We start from the raw sequence: 24,620 nt of genomic DNA, 5'->3' as shown, positions 1-24,620 counted from the left end.
AGGCTTTGTGTTCTGTGAGTGTTCACATGAGTAGGTGTGAGGATAAAAATACGAGGCATTAACGAGGCAGGCGCGTTGTGTTTGATATCATGTGTGCGCATCAACAGTTTTTCTTTCTGTGGGTTTCGTAACTTTAGCCGGTTAGCTTTAAACTTCAGGTCATCTTGTCAACGGAGCCTTCAAACTCCCAGAAACACGAGTTTTTAGCGCCTGTTGATCAGTGATCATCAGCAAAGAACGGCCACGCTGGAGTCGATGTAACCAGTTTGACAAATTTAAAAGTGCACTATAGGCAGACACCATCCTGTGACTGCTATATAACATCTGCTGATTGGCCCCAAAATGGCAGCCACAGGATGATGTCATGGAACAGCGTTGTGGTTAAATTGCCCATATGTCTGTCTCTCTGTCCATCTGTCTGACTCGGTGTGAAACTAAACTATGTTTCAGGTCACCGTGCAGATTGTGCCAAGGCTACGTGAAATTGTACACATACACACACAGTCCCTTGGCTTTGCTGACAGAAGGGCTTGGAGAGTGGGTAATGAGAAAAGGTCCTCATGCATGAAAGCTCACGTCAGCAAGCTAGCCAGCCGCTCGCACACACACACACACACACACACACACACACACACACACACACACACACACACACACACACACACACACACACATGTACAGAGATGGGAAAACATGTCAGTTACACTTCTGATAACATTCATAACACTAATTTTAAGTCTTTGCTCGACCCTGCTCTCCCCAGCTGTGACCTTCGGTGTCTTCCTCTCTCTTCCCGAGTTAGCAAAGATGCCAGTAAAACTTTCTAGAGCGCTTTCTTCTTCCATCAACCCTCCTCCTCGAATTGTTTTCCAGTTAGGGAATCACGTAAAAGCTCAGCAACATCCACAAAATGTAAATCGATTACCATTTAAGAACAAAATAGTTGAGACAGAGCTAGACGGAGCACACCTCGCCATGCTAAACAACGGGTAGCATCACGATATCCAGCTGAGGAAAGAACCACCTGCCTTTACGTGTCAGAGGATTGTTTTAGCTGTCTGTGTCCAGTTAGCTTAACAACCTTAATGCTGTGTGTTAGAAGCGCCACGGGACATAACGTAGGGACAACACGGGCGTGCTGAGTGTCGGCGCCCTCCCACGGCCACTTCTGTTCCTGATGAAAGGCTCAACTTTTGGTTTGGTTTAAAAAACTTTATTCCGAGTTCTTACCTCACAGTCAGGTTTACATGGAGTTTACATCTAGTCCAAGATGGCGCGGCCACGTCCAGACGCCTTCCTGACCGCTCTCTGTGTGCATGGGTGTTGGACTTCCTCACTGGCAGAACTCAGGTGGTGAGGGTGGGCAGGTGCTTCTCCAACAGCATCACCATCAACACAGGAGCACCTCAGGGATGTGTCCTCTCGCCACTGCTCTACTCCCTCTACACTTCAGACTGTGTGGCCACCCACGGCTCCAACACCATTGTGAAGTTTGCTGACGACACAGTGGTGTTGGGTGCCATCTCCAACAACGATGAGGCGGCCTACATGGATGAAGTGAAGAATCTGGCATCGTGGTGCCAGGACAACCACCTCCAGCTGAACGTCAGCAAGACCAAGGAGCTGGTGGTGGACTTCAGAAGGGGTCAGCACAGAGACTACAAGCCCATTATCATCAACGGAGCTCCAGTGGAGAGGGTGCAGTCCTTCAAGTATCTTGGTGTCCACATCTCCTCAGACCTGACATGGGCTGCCCACATTCAGGTCCAGACCAAAAAGGCTAGGCAGCGCCTGTATCACCTACGACAACTGAGGAAGTTCAGGGTCTCTCCAAAGATCCTCAGGATTTTCTATACAGGTGCTGTGGAGAGCATCCTCACACAGAACATGACATCGTGGTTTGGGAACAGCTGTGTGAAGGACCAAAAAGCTCTCCAGAGAGTGATCCGTACAGCAGAACGCTGCTGCAGGATTGCTCTCCCCCCGCTTCAGGACACCTACACCAGGAGATGCCGGACTAGAGCAGCGCAGATACTGAAGGACCCGTCCCATCCTGGCAACAAACTGTTCCAACTTCTGCAATCTGGTAGAAGGTTCCGCATCTTCCGGGCAAGGACAGAGAGACTCAAGAGGAGCTTCTATCCCCAAGCCATCCGTGCCCTAAACACACACACCCGCCCTCTCACATCATCTATAATTGACTGAGACAGGACTCTTCCAGACACTAAACCAAGGCACAATGTACATTTCAATTCCTTTAATTTTAAATATGTTTATATTGTCTATCCTGTAAAATAGTCAGATGTCTATTCATATTAATGTACAGAATTCACCTGCTAGCTGCTACTGCTGCACATTCACCCAGTGTATATACTATATGTGTATATATATATATATATATATATATATATATATATATGTATAATGTTCTTCCTCTACACCCCCCCCCCCCCCCCCCCCCCCAATTTTTGCACATGTCGAGGAGCGTGTCAGGCTACATTTCACTGTGTGTTATACTTGTATAACTATGCATGTGACAAATAATAAAGAACCTTGAACCTTGAACCTTGGAAGCACATTCTCACAGTGCAAAGCTGGCCGAGCGCCCCTGCAGAAGAGGCTCTTTGTCATAACTTTAGCTTCCTGTCGTATAAACACAGAGTCCCCAGTTCTGTTTGTTAGGTTATTTCTGACATCAACCTCTCTATTGGCATCGTTTCCTCTTCCCATTAAGAGTTTCTCCTCTCTGGTGGTAGGAAAGGTGGAATTTCAGAAAATGTCTTTTTGGCATCTTTTAGCGGGGACGCAAAGATCTGTCCTGGTTCCCGTCTGCAGCTCCAGGCTTTGGCCCTCTGTGTGAAAGGCACTGATGTAAATAGAAGTGTGGCATATTTATATAGGACTGGCACACTGCCTGATTGATCTGAAACATTACACTGACCGAGACCGCAAACACACACAAACACACACACACACACACACACACACACACACACACACACACACACACACACACACACACACACACACAAAGTCAATACCGTTGGACACTCACAGAAGCAGTAAACAGATGTATCATACCACACATCTGCCATATGTCAAGAAGCACACCAAACCAGACCCCGCAGAGCAGAGGCCTTTTTAAACTGACCACGAACTCTGTGGTCAGGTTGTTATAAAGAAACCGAAGCTTTTCCTTATTTCCTTTCATGTACTTTACGTCATAACGATGGATGTTCATATTAAACTTGTAATGAGGTCGGCGTATGTGCGAGTAATCCCCGTCAGGAACAGAACTTCAGGATTTGGACTCTCAGCACTCCGTCTGCTCTTGGCTCTCTATGATTTTAGTGAGGGTGGATATCACCTTATATGGTAATCTTAGGTGTACAGCAACCCACTCACCTGCTGTTCAAACCTTCTGTTTGAAAAGAGCAGAAGAGCAAAGAGCTCACTTCAGACCTGATATAAGTGAGGATTATTTTGATTCATCAGTCAAGCACCTTTCAGTGTAATCGATGTTGTTCTCCAAAAGTTGATTCTGTTCATCTGGACGTAGCGTTTTGTGGGAGAAACGTTTCGTCACTCATCCAGGTGACTTGTTCAGTCTCAGCTGACTGCAGGTAATTGATGTAGTGTGAGTACATAATACTTTATCTCACCGGCTCATGACTGATGCTGCGTATTGCTGTCCAGCTGTCACTAGTAGGAACTAAGAACAAATATAAGCGTTCACATGCTAAAGAACAAGATGTGAACAGTTTCTCTGAACAGTTTCTCTGAACAGTTTCTCTGAACGTCCACTGCGGGGCTGCTGACAGCGCTTATATTTGTTCTTAGTTCCTACTAGTGATGTGCGATACCACTGATTTCCTTTCCGATCCGATACCAAGTAATATTCAGGGTGGTATCGACGATACTGATCCGATACTTTGTACAAAAACTTATTTTATTTGTTGTATCTTAAATTATAGCGTCATAATGATTACAGGACATCAGATTACTTGTTCTTATCACTTAATAATGCAGAGTTCATCATATAGAAATAAAAAAACTGAAGTTGTGCTATTTGACCACCTTGCCTGCCTGTGAGAGACGTCTGTCTCGCCCTAGCAGCACCTGTCCCTCTCCTCCTCTTCAGTTTGTCTCAACATAAGCTCGTCATATTCTGTGATATGATTTACTCTGAGGTGACAAGGTTAGTGATGTTGCCACAACCATACATGCCAACCCTCCTGATTTTTCTGGGAGAATCCTGATTTTCAGTGCCCCTCCGAAAATCTCCCGGAGCCACCATTCTCCCGAATTTCTCCCCGGACAACAAAATTGAAAAACCATATCGCAGAATTCATAGCGCGGCCCAGCCAATTCCAGTTTCCAACAATGACGGCAGCTACTTAGTTTTAATATCACTCTTATTTCTCTTTCTGGGTCGCAAAAAAACTTTTAACATATTTTCAGGTGAGAATGTAGCTGTGTAAACTTCAAATATCTGAGCCGACACATCGTCTTCAAACCCCCGCGGGCTTTCACTACTCGGGTTAAACATGATATTTAAGTCACTTTGATAACTTAAAAATGTTCTTGTTTGGCTTCTTCAGTGTTTTATTTATTCGTGAGTAAATCGGTTTGGCTGAGATTAAAATGATTAGATTAAATTTAATTTAACTTTTTTAATCCCTCGGGAGGGTTACTCCGGGGTTTCACACAGCTGAATAAACGTCAAACAGAAAATGATTAAAGAGAAGTGTGAGACGGTCGAGAGTTTAAGTCAGCGCCCGGTTATATTTTAGATAGCAAGGAGCAGACGGCAGAGTTTCACTACCCGGCTTTCTTTAGACCGCGAAGGTCTAAAGAACCCTAAGGCGGAAGAGGAAGTAGTTCCTTTGAATGTAGACAATCCGAATGATATAGTTTCTTTCCACTGTGTTCCTGTTAATGATAAACTACAAATTTACCCTAAATTACTAAAATATCGATATTTTAATGTGAGAATCGATTCTAGAACATAAATGATTGGTATCGGAGGAATCGATATTTCAGGATCGATCCGCACATCACTAGTTCCTACACGTGTCTCTCTGACTTTACCGAGCTCTTTGCACTTTCTTTACTAGATTTCTTTTCAATTTGGATTACTTGGTTGTAAAGTAAGAACAGTGGGATAGACACAGGCCTGTAATACACGCACAAATGTTTGCAGTCGTGTTGGATCCTGAGTTGTGCCCATGTTGGAGGCCCGTTCGTTCGGGTTTATTTATGCATGGTGATGTTGTCTATCAGAATTGCCTCACACTGTTGCCTCAACCTGTATCTGTCTGTTTGAATCAACCTGTTGTTCGTGGCTGTCCGTCTCTCTGTTGGTCTTTGTCTCATTTGTCCATACGAGCGGGAGTCTACCTCGCTAACTGTCCCTGCGACCGTCTGTCGCTGTGCCCTTGCGTTAGGTGCAGTGAAAGACATTGTGGCATTTCAAACAGCAGCCTTAAATGTCAGGTTAGGCTACAGTTATGAGCCCGCTCCCTCCCTCCTCTCCGGTCCAGGCTCCACCTGTGCTTATCTCCATTTTCCTCCTTTTCCTCTTTTGTATCCCACGAACGTGTAAAACACCTTTGCCGTGTGCTTTTAATCCACTTTTTTATCAGGTTGAGAAGCAAACCTGTGCCTGCACATAACTTTGCTGTTCACTTTGTTTGCCTGTATAATGAGCAGAGCCCAAGTATTTAACATTCTTTAATGCCCGTGCGTCTCTTTGTTTCTAGGATCATCCACGAGGACGGTTTCTCCGGCGATGACGTAAAGCAGTACAAGCCCGTTGTTTACAGCAACACCATCCAATCTTTGGCCGCCATCGTCCGCGCCATGGACACGCTGGGCCTGGAGTACGGAGACAAAGAGCGCAAGGTCAGCTCCCATCCTCAAGCGTGCATACACGTTTCCCAAGCATGCCCAGCAGAACGTACGACACATAAATGACTCATTTTCCAAATACTGTCACCAACATTGTAGAGTGTGATGACAGATCACCATAAATGAGGGAAATGTTTTGTGATTTTTTTGTATTCTCACTTCTGTGAACTAAATAAGGCTCATCATTAAGCACTTAGCTCGTGCACCAAATTCCCAGCCTACGACTGACGCACGTAGCCACGGGATGGACCACATAACTGGGATAGAGCAGGGAGAGGCCGGCGTGGGCCTTGCAAGACAAAAGCACCAGGAGTCCAGCTCTTGTATCAGACCTGTTAAAGTATATGTGGCAGGACAACGATCTCTACCAGCTTCAGCTCCTCGATTTGACCTTTTTGAAGACAAAAATCTCTCCGTATAAAGTTGTGGAGGATAGCACTTAAATATAGCGCAGGTGTAAGACTGCCTGTGCTGTGGTCCCTGAATGCTGATAGCTGGTCTAAGCAAATTCAGGTGCGGCAGTTCAGCAACGTGGAGGACGCATAATCAGCGAGCCAGTGTCAAACCGACACAGACCTTCCCTACACATTTCACTCTTGACTGGTTGCAGCTGTGTCTAATGTAAAAAATATTCACAGCTTGTTCGTTTTCCCAGAACGTTAGACGCTGCCATCAAAGACAAGTTAGCATCACATTAGTATTCACTCAGAAAGCATCATTTTTCAGGGAACACTTTAAAGACGGTACGATCTTTAAAGACCGTACTGAATGACCTAACCAAACAATCCTAATGTGACCAAGGAGACACTGAAGGAAAAGTAAATGCCCGGTGAAAATGAGGGAAGACAAACCATCATGAAATGAAAAACACCAGCTTCCAAACAAACGCCGCCTCCTGAGGGACAAACGGATCATTTGCTTCACCACAAACTCCAGTGGCCTCTGAAGTCATGGCAACTTTGATGCTTTGGAAAGCATCGAGAGGAAAGCAGAAAATGATCAGCACTTGTTTTATATATATTTCATATTTTAATGTCTTTGTTTCGCTTGCTGAGATTGAGCAGCGATCTTGCATCTTTTATTTGATAAACTGTCTTCAGTTTATCGGGATTGGCTGTGAACGGACCCTGTCACGCTTGGGCCGAAATTCCTTCACACTAAGGCTCACACAGGGTCACTTTCCCAATTTTGCTTTAAGTTATAAAGTTATTTTATTATTTACATTTGGCCTAATATTGATCCTTATTGCTGCTTCAGAGGATAGTTGGAAATGTCTGTCAGAATCTGCAGAGTATACAGAACAAATAAAATGTTCACGTTGTCTTCCCAACAGTTTCACTGACATCTATGCTGGATGGCCAGGAAGCGTTCGCGATGTCTTCTCCGGCGCTGATAATTGGCGTCTGTCTTGTGTCAGTGACGTAAAAGACGGATTTAATGCGACATGACCATCAAATAGCAGTCGCTTTCTGAAACATCAGATATGTATCGGATTCAGCACCACATACCAAAGTGACCCAGATCGGCTTTGAAAATATCAGATTTGTGCCGTTCACACTGTCACACCATGATCGGACAGATGGTCGCAGAGGGTCAGAAAAGTCGGATTTGATGCGCTTTCGCCTGCAGCGTGAACGTAGCCTTAGTCTTTCCCACTTCTCAGTCCTCTGAATCCTGAAGTATACACGTTCAGTATACGACCTGCTAATTGAGGATTATGAATCTAATCCACAGAAGAGGATCGGTTCTATCTGAACGCAGGGCAGCGGGATGAGGCTAATCAACCGCTCCTTTATACTCACCTCAGTTTCAGGTTCCAAATTTCTAATAAATCAGGTCATTAGACTTGTCAGGATGACTCAGGCACTAAAGAGTGCAGGAAATGCAGTCATGTATGGCACCTTCAGTTAAATGCTGAACATCAGCTCGTGGTTTTGAATGCACTGCTGTAGGAGCGAACACGTTTTCACTCAGCCTCACCTTCTCTGCTGGAACGTTTTGTTTGACCTCTGTCTGCACATGAAGCATCCTGATGTGTTTGTGTGATTCAGACGAAACACTGACACGCCCACTTTGTTCCTGATGTTGTATAAAGTGAAGATAAATGCTGCTGGTGTAAGTGTACATCATTAGCAGTTCTGTGTAGTTGTTGATGATGCGTCGCCATAGCAGTCGTGGTGATGATGTCACAGTGGTGATGATGTCACGATGACAGAATATCTGTCCTCCTCATCACTGCGTGAGCGGCACAGATTTGAACTGTAAGAACACATGCAGGTGACCTTAACCTTATCCAAAGGCACGGTGTATTTTTAATCACAACGCTGCTTTTGATACTTCATGTAGAGGCTGAAATAACAATACACCTATTGATCAGGATATGCTGTGTGTGTGTGTGAGTTGTCTTTGTTAGACTATTGAAATGAGGACATTTTGGAAACGCAGTAGTGTGAGGAGTCAAGGTCAGCCATACAAACGTGTGTGTGTCTGTTGGAGGGTATAATATATCAAAGTATTGCGTTTCTATTTCGAGGTAAAGTGAACAGCCTCAGCTACATTGTTATTTGTACAGAGTCAATCCGTCCACCCAGCCAGCCGTCCAGCTGTCCGTTTTCTACCACTTATGCAGGTCATGGGGACGGCAGGCAAACCTCTCTCCTGCCCTCCAGCACCTAAAGCTCCTCTGGGAGACACCGAAGTGTTCCCAGGCAAGAATGGAGCAGTTTATGTTTTTGGTGTGAGAGTTGACATTTTGAAAAGTGTCTACAACAAGATTTCTGTGCTACACTACTTATCAGGTTAAAGTAACGTGTGTTACAGAAGGGTTGCAGGATTATAACCGGTTCTGAAATGAATGCAAAGTGTTGAAGAAGAGGCGTAAAACAGGAAAGAGGACAGAAGATCGATTTTTCAAGGCAAAATGGAGAAGTGACAGTGGACAAGAAACAGAATGAGCTGTGTTTACACTCCCCATCTGACTTCCCCACAAAGTAACCAGAGCAACATCCTACCCACATCAATAAAGGACGAGGGGCGAACGTGAACGTTTTTCATACCCGTATCCTTCAAGCTCTCCTCTTACTCTTTCAGCTTCCCCCTCTAATCCTGTGCTGGGATCGCGTATGTCAAACCTGTCCCGTCCTATCTTTTTCTGGTCTTTTGCTTGCTCTTCTGACTGCGCCCCACCCACCCACCAATCTGTTTCTCTTCGCTAGTTGCTGTGGCAACCCAGTGTTTTCCCTTGCTCTCAACACATTCCACAAGCCCGTGTCCAAGGGCGCCGTGACACATACACTTGGAGACGCGCACGCACAAACTCACACGCGTATGCAACACATGCACACATTATGATAGCTTGCTTGAAATAGATCTTTGAGCACTTTTCACTCAGGCTTCACAGAAGAAGCTTCAAAGAGAAACCTCTTTGGTGTTAAAGCCTCTGCTGGTCCTTCAATAAAACTACAGTTTATGGCTCCGTGCTGTGACCTCAGGTAGTATACTATGTCTGTCCTTATGTACATACCAATCAGTCCCATTCTTGCAAATCTTAGGAACTATTTTTTTCATATTCAGTTCAAGCAGGGATGAATGTAATCTAGTGATTAAGGCCAAGGACAACTGTATGACAGTAATGATAGTTTCCAGAATTCTCTCCTGCAAACACAAAGTCTAAAAAAAGTAGTTAAAGCTTAGGGCAAGGGTGGGGAACTCCAGGCCTCGAGGGCCAGTGTCCTGCAGGATCTCACCCTGGGTCAGCACACCTGAATAAGACGATGAGTTCATTACCAGCCTCTGCAGGACTTCAAGACATGTTGAGGAGGTGATTTAGCCATTTAAATCAGCTGTGTTGGATCAAGGACACATCTAAAAGCTGCAGGACCCTCGAGGCCTGGAGTTGCCCACCCCTGCTTTAAAGTCAAAGTCAAATTTATTTATATAGCACATTTAAAACGACAACTGTTGACCAAGGTGCTGTATACAATTTAGGCGAATGCTTTCACCTGTATCGTCCTCTGTGTAAAGTTCCCCTCCATTCCCAGACCAACTTGTATTTAGAGATAATGTCCTACGGGATGCATTGGTTAGTTGCATTTAGATCCATTACTCCAGCAGTAGCAACAGTGCAGTATTTAAAATACGAACAGTAAAATATGGCATTTTTCATCCATCCATGTGTTTTTTTTGTAACCGCTGTTGTCATTTAGGGTCCCAGGGTGCTGGAGTCTGTCCCAGCCGTCACAGGGCACAGAGGCACATCCTGTACAGGGCGCTGGTCTAGCACGCCGTTTGCACTCATATTCACACATGGCCTACTGCGTGTCTTTATGATAAGCTGAATCATTCCACTGGTACAGCCTATGTTCTCTTACTTCATGCTGGACGTGTTTGTTGTGTTTGAGGTTGGATGGTGATCCCTGTGGAACCAGTGCCAGTGTTTTCCAGGGTGAGGTATGGATGATGGAGATCGCCCGACCATTCTTCTTGGAATAACATCAGCAGACCTTAAGTGTCTGCCTGGAGCAACCACTCGGGATTTTTTTTATTTATTTTTGTTCGAGCCACAAATAATCAGCCTGTGCTTTACTCGTGGATTTGCCTTAGGCTTCATTTTCTGTGTCGGTATATAAAACTAAATGAAGTCAGAGGCAGTAGGGCAGAAAGGCCACTGTGATTGAGATCAACTCCACTTCAAGATATTCATTAACATTTTATTGTTTCAGCAGGGAGGGGTGCTGAGCGTAACTAGGACAGGACACACATCCTGATTTTATAACCTCAACATTTGATAACAGAATCAGCAGTTAAAGACAATGACTGTACTGTGATTTCTGCCATACTTAAATATACTCAGTAAATGTACTTGTAATCTCTCCTCTCTGACGTAACACAGTATCCAGAGGGAGATGTTCCTGCTGCCGGGCAGCAAACTTTGACACTCGAGGGGCAGTGCTGCTGACGTTTGACTTTCCTCAGCTGTCACCTTTCTGTAGTGTGAGATGCTAAAGTATGTTAGCAACACATGACATGTGATGATGACTTCTTTGAATAAGAGCTTGGGTCTAAGACACTCAAGTTATGATATGTATATCTATTTTTCTATATTTACAAATAAATGACGAGTGCAGCAGTCAGTAATTCAGGTCTGATGATGAGAAGGAAATTATGGACGCAGCTGCTATTGAAATGAAGCGCACGCAACTACTGACATCAGAGAAACACTCGGTGTCTCCATGGACCCTCAGAGGGAAACAGGGAAAGAAGATAAGATGGAGCGGGCATGACGGGGATAGGATGATGATAGGATGGACCGAGTGTGGAAGATAGCGAGACAGCGAGAGCTGGCAGACAGGTCGCTGCGTGTTGTTGTGGAAACTAGCTGAGTTATTCTCACGGGTTAGTGTGTGTGGGTGTTCCTGTCTAGCTATCTTTGTGAGGACCGAAATCTGCATTCTACTATACTTGTGAGAACCAGCAGTCACTTGTGAGGACACACAAACCGGTCCTCACAAGTTTGAAGACATTTAAAGGCTCAAAATGTGGTTTTAGTGTCAGGGTTACAATTAGGTTATGGTTAGGTTTAGGGTCAGGCATTCGTTTGTAATGGTTAGGGTGAGGGGCTAGGAAAAGCATTATGTCAATGAAGGTCCTCACTAAGATAGCTACACGGGCGTGTGTGTGTGTGTGTGCGCGCGCGCACATGTGTTTGTACGTGTGAGCTCCAAAACCAACGCCCATCTGAACACAATGTTCCCATTGTGTGTTAAACATAAAATAATTTACACACGGCCATACTGCTGCAATAAACTGGAGACACGTAACAAATATAGCTCAGTTTCCCTTTTTGGGTTGTGATGACACACAAAGTTTTACATATCAGGATATAATAAAAATAGTCAATAACAGGACTTCAAATTAGGTACTGATATGAACTACAAACATGAGATACTTTATTTATTAAAACCAAAACCAAAGATACAAGCTCACTGCTTCCATAAGAATTAATGGGGTAAGGTACAGCCAAGTGCTGCTAATTAAATGAACTGCGTGATGAAGTGTGAAGGACAGACTCTACAGAGCACATTTAGGATGTTAAAAGTTAAAGTTCGCGACAGTACAGTCAGAAAAAAGACTGAACAAGTGCACCTTGTTTGGCAGGGGTGTCAGGAGAAAGCCTCTTCTCTCTAAAAAGAACAATGAAAGAGTATCTGAACAAAACACAGGGAGCAAGAAGAGACCGCCAAAAGGCCCGGGAGCAGTCGTTGGTTGACTGTGAGCTACCAAAGTATTCTGTATCTACAGCAGGTCTACGTCGCTTATGAGGCCGTCTGTCACTCAGCTAAAGCTTGGCCAAAAGTGCTTCAGGAACAGGACGGTGATTCCAAGCAAAACGAGAAAGAAATGAATCAAAGTGTCGCGACGGCACAAAGACTTCAACTCGTCCGAAATGCTGCGGCAAGACCTTCAGAGAGCCGCGCGTTAATGAACCCCAACAAACCTCAATGAGTCGAAGCAGTGTTGTTAAAATTCCTCCACAACGATTTGAGAGACTGATAAAGAAAACAGTTACTTGTTGCTGCTGCTAATGTTGGTTGTACAAGCTGGTGAATCATGGATTGTACTTTGTTTTTACAAACTGCTTCTACGTTTTAGCTTCGTTTTTGTTTGGACCTCATTTTAAGACTTGGGGACGAGATTATTCTGATCATTTCCTGATATGTAAAACCTTGAATTAAAAGGTGATGTGTGTTGTCCTGAGTTTGAATCCAGCTGGTAACCTGTAGTTCCTCTGTCTGATAAAGGCTTGATGTTTTCCCATTGGAAGGAATTCAATGGAATCCATCTGAGCTGTAGCGTCACAGAGAAATGAAAGAAGTTGGAGGCTGTTGGTGTTTCATTAGGATTTATTGACCAGAACAAAATATGTAGAATTTGCATCTACAGATCTTCTGCTTTTATTTCTGTCTCTATCTGTACATTGGATCAGTTTCCTGTTTGCTGTAGTGGATTTTTTCTGGGTAGCAATAAGCTACAACTGTCCTGTCATCAGTCTGGCTGTCAGATTGAGGCTTTGGGTGTTCCTTCACGTGATGAAAACATTCAGCTAAGAAACCACCAAACCAGTCAAATCTCTCGATCACCTGTTTGAGGTGCAGTTAATAATGAGGAAAAACCACATTTTGCCACATAAATGCTGATAATATCAGAATGAATCATTAAAAGGAGCAAACGGGACCTGGATCATCCCTGGATGTGTGAGGATCACCCGGTAATGAACAGGTGGACAGTGGTCACTGCACAACTGTGTCATTATAATAAAGCAGCATTGTAGCCCAGTGTGGGCGTGTCCAAACCTGTTACAGGTGTGTGCACGCAGAGTAGATGAGCACACTTTGAATGGGATCATTGCAGATCCCTTCCTGCCAGGTTAAGAAGGTCAGTGTATGGACACAGCTTCCACCACAGACACACACAGACACACACAGACACACACACAGACACACACAGACACACACACAGACACACACACAGACACACACACACAGACACACACACACACAGACACACACACACACACAGACACAGACACACACACACACACAGACACACACACACACACACACACAGACACACACACACACACACACACACACACAGACACACACACACACACACACACACACAGACACACACACAGACACACACACACGTGTTTGAAGTGTGTGTCAGTCTGCCACCTTCCTGCAGTGCTGAGCTCCCTTTGATTGTTCCCTCCCTCCCTCCCCTCCTGCTCTTTTGTTATTTTCAGCATCATCCCTTTGTCTCTCCCCTCTTACACCCTGTGTCCTTTATTCCTCTCTCCTCCTTCTTTCCTGCACTTCTTTATTGATGCTGTCGTTTCACCTTCTTCTTCTCTCGTCCTTCCTCTTCTCCTCAATCACCCGAGTCTAGTCTCCTCTTGTTTCTTCCCCCTATTCCATTTCTCTCATTTAGGGATTTCCATTTTCCCTGTAGCCTTGCACTTCACTCTCTTCATCTATCTAATAGAGCAATAAGGTAAGCTCCCTGCCATGCACCTGACTGGCTAGCTCAATCAATTAATCAAGACTTTCAAACTTTAATCCCACCTCACAGTGATGAGAGATCATTAGTCTCTGGGTTACTGCAGCTGGGTAATTAACACACACGCACACATGCACATATGCGAGTGTGTGGATTTTAGGCCGTGTGTGTCTGTGTGTAGATGCATGTGTGCTGAATGTGTGAGTCCATGCAGAGAGAGAGAGATAAATATAGAAATCCAGAGTAAACCAGAGAGAGCAGAGAGAAAGCCTCTGCATCTTTAAAGTGAGATTGTCGGTGCAAAGGAATGAACCGTCGTCTCCTAGCAACAAAAGGACCGCCATCCCATACCTGAGATTTGGGAGTGTGTTTTATCCACGTCTTTGTTCCCAGGACTGTCACAGGTCAAATTTTATTATTTATACTGTATCTGTACAGGACGTGTCGTTAGCCTTTTTTCAGTGTTCATACCAGGACAGATTTTCCATGGTTATTTGTTTGAGGCGCTGTAAGGAAGACTCCTTAACTTGGCTCTTTCTGTGAGTTTCCATGCCGAGTTTCAGCTTCTGGATCGGTGGTTCTCCCAGCTCGAGTGGGTTTTGCGGTATCGTCTCTGATGGTGAAGATGGGCTGAAGCCTGCCCTCCTGTGCTTGTCGTGGGGTGCAGCTTTGCTTTGCCTTTATTGTAATCAGCAGGAAAGCTGCCATTGCTCTGAGCTTTGACCAGATTCAGACTGTATTCATTAAAAAAATAAAAGGATCTGAGGTTGTCATCTTTTTATTTGTGGTGATTTGCTCCACACTAGTCATTACTTCCTAAGTGCGACAGAACACACACTGAAAACATTTTTTGGGCTAAATAATTTTGCTATAAACTCATAACTTGTTATTAGTTAATGATAAAAACTAAGAAATAAGAATCGCGATGTATTGCCATTTCTTTCTGTGAAATAAAGAACAACCGTTTCCTTTGAATGATTTCTGGTTAAAATGATTTAATCTCTCAGACAAAGACTCTGACTGACTTATGTCCAATCGGTCTTTAAGTGATGACGTATGAATCCTGTTTCCAGGTCCAAACTGCTCTGTGTTTATTAAGGCTGTTGTGTTTTTAACATGTTTTGTATCCTGTTCTATTTAATCTGAACAAGCCCTTAAAAACAATCCGTGATCACTGTCGGTCTCTCTGGGTTTTATTGCCACTGTTCATTTTAAAGCTCAGTGTTTAAACCCTTACGATGTAACTACAGCCCAGCCCATGCAGCAGTATATGAATGACTAACCTCGTATTGTGGATGGATTATCTCAGTTGTTCTCCTGACTGAAGTTTGGTCCGTTTACAGCATCCTGCCATGCGATTGCATTTGTCCCTAACCATCAGGAACCTTCACGTTAACTTTTATCCAGTGGAGAAAAGTTAGCGTTCATCCTCCAGCTTCACTGTGTTTATGCTAACATAGCTGTTTTGCTAGCGGTCACGTAGCACATCATTATATACCAGCTAGCCCAACTTCAGTAACCCTACAAACGTCACTGCTGTTTAGTTTTCTGTCCTCATTTATGTTGGAAGTGATAGCAGAGCTGTACGTTTGAATTTTTCAGAAATCTCTCAGTCAGAACGTGCTATATCATGTTTAGGTGGAAGCTAGCGAGCTAACTTCCTGCTAACTTCTAACTCTGTTAAACTTCATTAATCCTGTTTTCATGGATGCCTGGATGTTAAACTTAATTGTTACACCTGGTAAAGCAGCAATACTGATCATTTTATTAAGGTGAAATAATTTACATAGTTTGTAACTCTCTGTGATGCCGCAGTGTTCGTTTGACTTTGGGACCTGCAGCGGAGTTTGGACCCGGAAACGGCTAATGTCAGACTTAAAGAGCAGATAGCAGCCACAGTGTCTGATTTTACTTCATTTTTACATCTTTTTTTTAACAGTGTCAATTGATATCCGCTCTCTCTCCTCTGCTCTCCATCACACATGATTAAAGGCAAACTGGTGTTGGTCTCTGCTACGTACAGACATTGGTGTACAAATAGCAAAAGCATCATTTTATAATGACATAATTTCTTTTCATTTTGTTTCACTCGGCTTCCTTGGGGTGTGAGGTCATCTGGAAATCTTGGGAAATATCTGCCGTTTTCTGTAGAGAGGCAGAAAGCTTTGATTGGATGGCCTGTTTTGCCGTTTGGTTTGACCAGCTGGGACCTTCCTGTGTAGAGCTGGCATGTTCATCCTGCTCTCTGAGACATGCAGGTTTAGTGAACTGGCCACCTTAGAACGCCTGTTGGTGTGAATGTGACTACCAGTGTGTCTGTCTTTGTGTGCCAGCCGCTCTGATAGATTGCCAGCCAGTGCATACTGGGACAGTATCCAGTGCCGTGTGACCTTGAACCGGCTAAGCGGTTTAGAAAATGGATGGATGACTGACTCAGTGATGCTTAGTGCAGGAGAAACAAGTGTTTTCCTCAACAGGCTGCAGCTAATGATTTCTTTTCCCCCAGTTAATCTACTGTCTGTCCTGTCAATAAATCAGTGAGTTTTTTTCTCTATGAAATAGATAAATGCCTCCTAATGACTTTAATGATCCCACCAACATCTTCTTTTGATTTTTTTCTAATAGGTCTCAAGAACTGGATGATTTAGGAAGCTGGCAATCGGCAGGCTGTTGTGTGCTGGTAAATGTAGGCGTGGAAGGACCAGCGCGGTAAAGGAGATGTCTTCTTAGTCCTGGTGCCCGTGGACATGTTAGGTTATGCTTGGTATTCACATTGTTGAGAAGCTGGAATTTACTTTTGGTGATTAAAAATGAGTGAAATAACCTTTTTTGTCAACTGGCTGTTCAGTTCAGCTCTTATTAGCTTTGCATACCACAGTGTTGTGTTCCATAAAGCTAAGAGCAGATCCACTCGTCAGTACTGCCGCTGATTTTGTGCTACCTGTTCTTCTGCAGCGTGCTGCACTGTAGTGTGGTGACAAGTCTTGTGAGTGAGGTTGATTTCATTCTGTTATTGTTGTGATTGATCTCTGTTTTTGCAACCAAACTGCATGACTGCATGTGGATAACACAGCACAGATATTTGCATGTCTCCTTTTCAGTTTGTTATAGAGCGTTTATTTTATTGCAGAAAAGCGAGTCAGGCAGCAGGCAAAATTATGCCTGTTATGTTTGCCGTTATCATCCAGACACAACTAGCCCTCTGTTTCCCTAAATTGCCCTGTAGCCCATTGAAACCACACACACACACACACACTCTTACTCGCCCTCTCTTTCTCCCCCATCTCTCCCTCTCTCTCTCTCGCTAACCTCCCCCTTCCTTGCTGCATTTGCCAGACTGGCGCTGCCAGCATCATATGACAGGCACATGGACCTGTCTTGCCGTGCCAAGCCACAACACTGCGCCACTAAGAACAGGACCATGATGCCTTGCTCCTGTCACCCTCAGTAACCAAGGCCGCCAATCGTCAGTGACGGTTTGCAAAACGGAGAGGAAAAAGCTCCCGCTTCCAGAAACTGAACACATGCACAGAAGCAGACAGATTTAGGGACGTTATGGACCAGATTCTAGGAGACCGGAGCCACATTTAGAGTTCTGAGGTGTAGGAAGACCTCAGGCTGTACTGTTGACTGGCCTGTCCTAATTCTTACCGTCGGGATATGAAGCATCAGTCGGTCTGTGATTAGCAACTACGAAGACAACTGTGGAGTGTTCAAAGGCGCTTCAAGCAAACTGCATGTCACACACCTTAGTAACTGTTTGCACACACACACACACACACACACACACACAGATGCTGTCTTTAAGACAAACTGAGGTTACAACAAATATTGATTTGTTTTGTTAGAAAGGTGATTAAGAAATAGCAAAAATAACAACATGTTTGCATTATATACTGTGTGTGTGTCTGTGTGTGTCAATAATAACACAACATCATAAAGAATATTAGAGAGAGCTTTGTCATAATAGAATAAATGGTTTTATGCCCATGAGACGCCCTGTTAGCCTCGTGATCAGTCAGTCATTAAGGCAACTGGCAGTTGTGTGTGTGTGTGTGTGTGTGTGTGTGTGTGTGTGTGTGTGTGTGTGTAAATGACCTCAGGGACTGGGTTCTCAGGTGCTGAGAGAGAGAACATAGACTATAGTCCCCATGAGGCAGTGAAAGCGAGGGAGAGAAATATGACTTATTCAAATTATTTCGCCTCAGGTGTAAAGCATGATGAACAGAGTGGTGGAGAAGAGGATAAGAGAGCAGGAGAGGCTGGGGTGTTCCTCAGGGGTTAGCACATTGACACAGTATTGTGCTGTTCCTGCTTGTGTTCCTTTATAACGGATCAGGTTGACAAAGCATCCTGCATTAATGTGATTCCATTTCCAGAGAGATTTTTTTATTTCCTGCACCAAAGCCACAACGGGGAGCTCCACAGGTGTGATTGGGCAGATTTATTTGCCCTGTTTCTGCTGGGGGGGGGGGGGGGTGATGTTCCACACAGCGAAATTGTGACTCGAGTGCACTACAACATGGTTCCACTGCATCAATCTTATTATGTTTGCAAATACCCCGAAGGGTGGAAGATAAACAATCAAAAGTAAAACTGATTGACTAATTGATAGACTTTGATTTTATTTTGTAACCAGCCATTGTTTTATTCAATTCAACTCTATTTATAAAGCGCCAAATCACAACAACAGTCGCCTCAAGGTGCTTTATACTGTAAGGTAGACCCTACAGCAATACATACAGAGAAAAATCCGGCAATCATATGACCCCCTATGAGCAATTTGGTGACAGCGGAAAGGAAAAACTCCCTTTTAACAGGAAGAAACCTCTGGCAGATCTTACTATAGTCATCCCTCGTTTGTTGTGGGAGGTGAAATCCGCGAGGTAGCCAACTTTAGTTTGTTACAATTATTATAGATGTTTTAAGGCTGTAAAACCCGTCACTACACACTTTATACACTTTTCTCAGACAGGCATGAACATTTGCGCACTTTTCAAATCAAATCAAATCAAATCACTTTTTATTGTCACATCACATGTGCAGGCACACTGGCACAGCACATGCGAGTGAAATTCTTGTGTGCGAGCCCCACAAGCAACACTTTTCTCTCTTGTTTAAACTCTCAAAGTTCAAACCTTCATAGAAAAAAAGTCCAGTATTACAGGATGAAACCAAAGCCACCCGCAGGAGCCTTTGACGGTGCAGAACAGGGAGAAAACCTACAAACATACAGTGCAGCACTCCAGAGTCACACTGCTGGGATCGAAGATTTATGTAAATTTGACAAGCTGAACGCATCCTGTCCTGTACAGGAGACACGGCACGAGATTGATTGATGATGGTCTACAGCCAATCAGGACGCAGATCACAATGCGCTGTAAAAAAAAAAAAAAAGACTGCGCTTCACCTTTCGAGACTGCGAAAGGTGAAGCGCATTATAGCGAGGGACCACTGTATATCAAACCAACAGTGTGAAAAAAAGAGGCAGTGTATGGAAATATTGGATGCATTTTTATTCACATGCTGTTAAATCTGTACTTTGGCATACATGTTAATATTATAGATAAATACCCAGAGGAGGACAGGAAAGGGCAGCAAAATCGAGAAATACAATTAGCACAAAGTCCACAGTAGGGCTGCCACAAACGATTATTTTGATAGTCGACTATAGTCGATTATTTTTGCGATTAGTCGACTAATCAGATCATCATCCATTGGACATAAAACGTACAGCTTATTGCACCAGCAGCATCTGCTCCTATATAACTATCATTAGCTTACAGCTTTAAGTGTTTAAGGTGCTAACTAAAAATAAAGACAAGATGATAGTTTATTAAATTTTAATGAAATCTGCAGATTGTTTCGGTGAAGTTTAATAAACTCCTTGCTATCTAAAATATAACAGGACACCGGAGTAAACTCTCGAGCATCTCACACTTCTGATAATCAGCTGTCTGCTTGACGTTTATTCAGCTGTGTAAAATTTCTTCCGGCGCCCCCCGTGTGCGGCAGCCTGTTACAGCAGCTCTGCTCATTCTGAGTTTCTTTCTTTCTTATCTTTTTTCTCGTAATTTTTTTATAACTAACATATTAGTAATTAGACTCTGCAACCATGTTCTACCGTTTTGTGCTAGTCCTGGTCGTTTTTCTCAGTTTATTTCTACTTTTTTCACCCGTGTCTGGGGACCCAGAGCAGGGATCCTTTGTTTACAGTAAGGATCAGCTGTTAGCGCTGCGTCCTGCAGCGGTACTGCCGGCGGACAGACCCGATATTCCCAGCGAGCTGAGGAGGAAAAGACGGGGGTGTCGTGCTGGGAAGGAGCGCCGTCGCCCGAGAAGGAGACGTTATCGACCATCTCTTCCTTCTGTAATTATTGGAAACGTAAGATCTTTGCCCAATAAGATGGATGAGCTCACGTCGCTAACCTGGTCACAGAGGGAGTACCGGCAATGTAGCATCATGATGCTAACGGAGTCGTGGCTAACATCGCTAACTCCGGACACAAGCGTGACACTACCGGGATTCCAGCTGCTGCGAGCGGACAGGACCAGAGACAGCGGTAAGAGGAAAGGAGGGGGACTGGCAGTTTTTGTGAACGACAGATGGTGTAACCCTGGGCACATCACTGTAAAAGAGCAACTCTGCAGCAGAGACATTGAGCTGTTAGCCGTTAGCATGCGTCCGTACTACCTGCCCCGGGAGTTCTCGCATGTTATCGCGATAACAGCGTATGTCCCCCCCTCGGCCAACGCGGATGCAGCCTGTGACTCTCTCCACTCTGTGGTCAGCTGACTGCAAACACAATCACCGAGAGCCCTTCTCATAATATCAGGGGACTTCAATCATGCCTCACTGGACTCCACACTGCCCACCTTCACCCAGTATGTGACCTGCCCAACCAGAGTCAATAAAACACTGGACTTACTGTATGCCAATGCAGAAGAGGCATACAGTTCATCACCTCTCCCTCCCCTGGGCAGATCTGATCACAACCTGGTGCACCTTGTCCCTGTGTATGAGCCCTTAGTGCGCAGGGAGCCACCAGCCACCTGCACAGTACAGAGATGGTCAGAGGAGAGCGAGGAGGCTCTTAAGGATTGTTTTGAGTCGACTGTGTGGGAGGTGATTTGTGATGACCACGGTGAGGACATCGACAGCCTTACTACATGCATTACTGACTATATAAACTTCTGTGTGGATAACACTGTACCTACCAGGACTGTACGGTGTTTCTCCAACAACAAACCTTGGATTACCCCAGAAATTAAAACCGTCCTCAAGCAGAAGAGGAGGGCCTTCAAATCCAGAGACAAAGAGGAGTTGAAAAGGGTGCAGAGAGAGTTGAGGGGACTGATAAGGAATGGGAAGGACAGCTACAGGCAGAAGATGGAGAACCAGCTTCAACAAAACAACGTTGGTGAAGTCTGGAGAGGCCTCAGAACCATCTCGGGCCACAAACAGCAGAACTCTCTGCCTGGGAGGGATGTGAGATGGGCAAATGAACTGAATCATTTCTTCAACAGATTTGATTCAACCATGAGGCAGTCTGCAACATCGGCTGCAGACTCACCCACCCCCACTGCTGCTGCTCCACCTCAGACACTTCACACCTCCTCTATTCACCCTGCTCACTCCCCCCCACCCCCAACAACAGCATCCAATACACACTCAACACAAGGCTCCAGCCTGTCTCTCTCAACCACCCAGGTTAGGAGGGAACTGAGGAGGATTAATGGCAAGAAGGCAGCGGGCCCAGATGGCATCAGCTCGAGGGTCGTCAGGTCCTGTGCGGACCAACTGTGTGGGGTGATGGAGCACCTCTTCAACCTGAGCCTGAGGTTGGGAAGAGTCCCACAGCTCTGGAAAACCTCCTGTGTTGTACCAGTGCCAAAGACTTCACGCCCCAAGGACCTCAACAGCTACAGGCCGGTGGCTCTGACATCCCACCTGATGAAGACCCTGGAGCGGTTGGTCCTGGCTCAGCTTCGGCGCCTAACAAGCTCATCACTGGACCCACTTCAGTTTGCCTACCAGCCTGGCATTGGAGCGGATGATGCCGTCATTCACCTCCTACATCGTTCCCTCGCTCACCTGGAGACCGCTGGAAGCACTGTGAGAATTATGTTCTTTGATTTCTCCAGTGCCTTCAACACTATTCTTCCCTCGGTTCTAAAGGACAAGCTGGTGAACTCTGGAGTGGACCATCACCTCACTACCTGGATCCTGGACTACCTCACCGACCGACCACAGTATGTGAGGACTCAGGGCTGTGTGTCGGACAGGGTCGTCTGCAGTACGGGGGCCCCACAGGGAACGGTTCTGGCTCCGTTCCTCTTCACCATCTACACTGCAGACTTCTCCCACAATTCCACCCAGTGCTTCCTGCAGAAGTTCTCTGATGACTCTGCAATAGTCGGCCTCATCACTGATGGGGACGACAAGGAGTACAGAGGACTGACTCAAGACTTTGTGGACTGGTGCCAGCTGAACTACCTCCAGATCAACGCCAGTAAAACCAAGGAGCTGGTGGTAGACTTCCGCAGGCACAAGCATTCTCCACTGCAACCACTGAACATCCAGGGTATGGACATTGAGGCTGTGGACAGCTACAGGTACCTTGGTGTTCATCTGAACAATAGACTGGACTGGACTCATAACTCAGACGCCCTCTACAGGAAAGGGCAGAGCAGGCTGTACCTGCTGCGGAGACTCAGGTCGTTTGGGGTGGAGGGCCCACTCCTGAAGACCTTCTATGACTCTGTGGTGGCTTCTGCTATCTTTTATGGTGTGGTCTGCTGGGGCGGCAGCATCTCTGCTGGGGACAGGAAGAGACTGAACAGGGTGATCCGAAGGGCCAGCTCTGTTCTAGGATGCCCTCTGGACCCAGTGGAGGTGGTGAGTGACAGGAGAACGGCGGCTAAGCTGTCATCCCTGATGGACAACATCTCCCACCCCATGCAGCAGACTGTGACAGCACTGAGCAGCTCCTTCAGTGGGAGACTGCGGCACCCACGGTGTGGGACGGAGAGATTTCGCAGGTCTTTCCTCCCCACTGCTGTCAGACTCCATAATAAAGACTTTAACTGATCAAGCACACACATCCATACATATGCAATAATACTAAGTGCAATAATCCTTTCTGTCATCGTTGTAATTTTACTCAGTTGTATATAGTATTTGTATTTGTATTCTATTTTTATCTTATTGTATATTTATTTTATTTTATTCTACTGTATATAGTATTTTATTCTATTCTGTACAGTTGTGTACTGTATTTATTCTTATTGTATTCTAATTTTTGCCTCATAACTTTTGCACTGTCCACTTCCTGCTGTGACAAAACAAATTTCCCACGTGTGGGACTAATAAAGGTTATCTTATCTTATCTTATCTTAAAAACTTTAATCTCAGCCAAACCAATTTACTCAGGAACAAATAAAATACTAAAAAAAGCCAAACAATAACATGTTTAAGTTATCTAAGTGACTCATATATCATATTTAACCTGAGTAGCGAAAGACGGCGGTGGGTTTGAAGACGATTTGCCGGGAGTCCGGTGTTCTCACGGCTCTAGTGAGCCTAGCCCCCGGCTCGCTATCGAGCTAGTGGGTAACAGACGTCTCCCAAAACGTCGGAGCGCTTTTGAAAATATGCGGTGTCTTGATAAACTGAGCAGATATTTGAGGTTTACACAGCTACATTCTCGCCTGAAAATATGTTAAACGTTTATTTTGTGACCCAGAAAGAATAATAAGAGTAACATTAAAACTAACTAGCTGCCGCCATTGTTGGAAACTGAGCTGGGCCGCGCTATGAATTCTGGGACACAGCTTCTTCTTCTTCGGGGTTTAACGGCAGCTGGCATCCTTGTACATGCAGTGCTGCCATCTTCTGTTTCAGTCCGTTATTACACTCTTAAATCCTGCTACTTATTCCTGCGTCTTTTGTGATCTTACAAAGCTTCAAACGACGCGTCGACTATTAAATCAGTCGTCGACGATTCTGTTAGTCGATGTAATCGTGGCAGCCCTAGTTCACAGTCAACATTTACTCCAGTTTCACTTCCACTGTTTGAGAAATGTGAACACCTGATGGCGGGATTATTGTAAATCACATATTTCATGTTTAGACTTCATTGTACTTTAATTGTAAGGTACAACCTGTGTTATGTATACTGGGCCCTCAGAGGCATTTTAATGTTATACTTCTTTTTGTCAACATCCTGAACAGTTAAAGGTTTGCTTATTTAAATGCTGTTTGTTTGTGTGTTATCTCTTGTAGACGTTTGTTCTGGGATTCTTGCTTGTTTGAATCGTGTTCTGTGTTCAGTCTGTTAGCCAGCTGCTGCTGCTGCTAATTAGGCCAAGTTAAAAATAGATCCCTGCTGTATGCTTATAGGATTAATATATCACCTCAGTCTGCCAGAATTCTCATGATCTATGGAGTCAGAGTCAGATATTAATATTAAAAAAATATACATATAATCTGATACAGATATCTGAAACATCATCTGAGTTTTGACTGAAGTATAATGACCTGACATTGTCACAGTAGCTTCAGTAATGTAGCAGGTAATGTTAGAGCAGTCATGGAGAGCAGCTTTGAGTCATGTGTTTGTGCTTTGCTGCTGTTTTTGATTTGTCTG

At 44.7% G+C, this 24,620-nt stretch overlaps 1 protein-coding gene across 3 annotated transcripts in view; it reads left to right on the top strand.

The window, feature by feature from the left end:
* The window catches only part of gnao1a (guanine nucleotide binding protein (G protein), alpha activating activity polypeptide O, a), a 106,965-nt gene that overhangs the window by 26,322 nt on the left and 56,023 nt on the right, over positions 1-24,620 (top strand). For all 3 annotated transcript variants that reach the window (XM_086297892.1, XM_086297890.1, XM_086297891.1), the window contains exon 3: positions 5,763-5,904. In XM_086297892.1, the coding sequence (XP_086154018.1) occupies positions 5,763-5,904 (142 nt within the window). The remainder of the gene's footprint in view (positions 1-5,762; positions 5,905-24,620) is intronic.

Source organism: Aulonocara sp. 'chitande type north' Nkhata Bay, linkage group LG7 (genome assembly GCF_057382095.1).
Source record: "Aulonocara sp. 'chitande type north' Nkhata Bay isolate Kocher_YH1m ecotype deep benthic linkage group LG7, A_spYH_male_GT1.1, whole genome shotgun sequence".
NCBI lineage: Eukaryota > Metazoa > Chordata > Actinopteri > Cichliformes > Cichlidae > Aulonocara > Aulonocara sp. 'chitande type north' Nkhata Bay.
The sequence above is the reverse complement of the archived record's forward strand: the minus strand, read 5'-3'. Positions and strand labels throughout refer to the sequence as shown.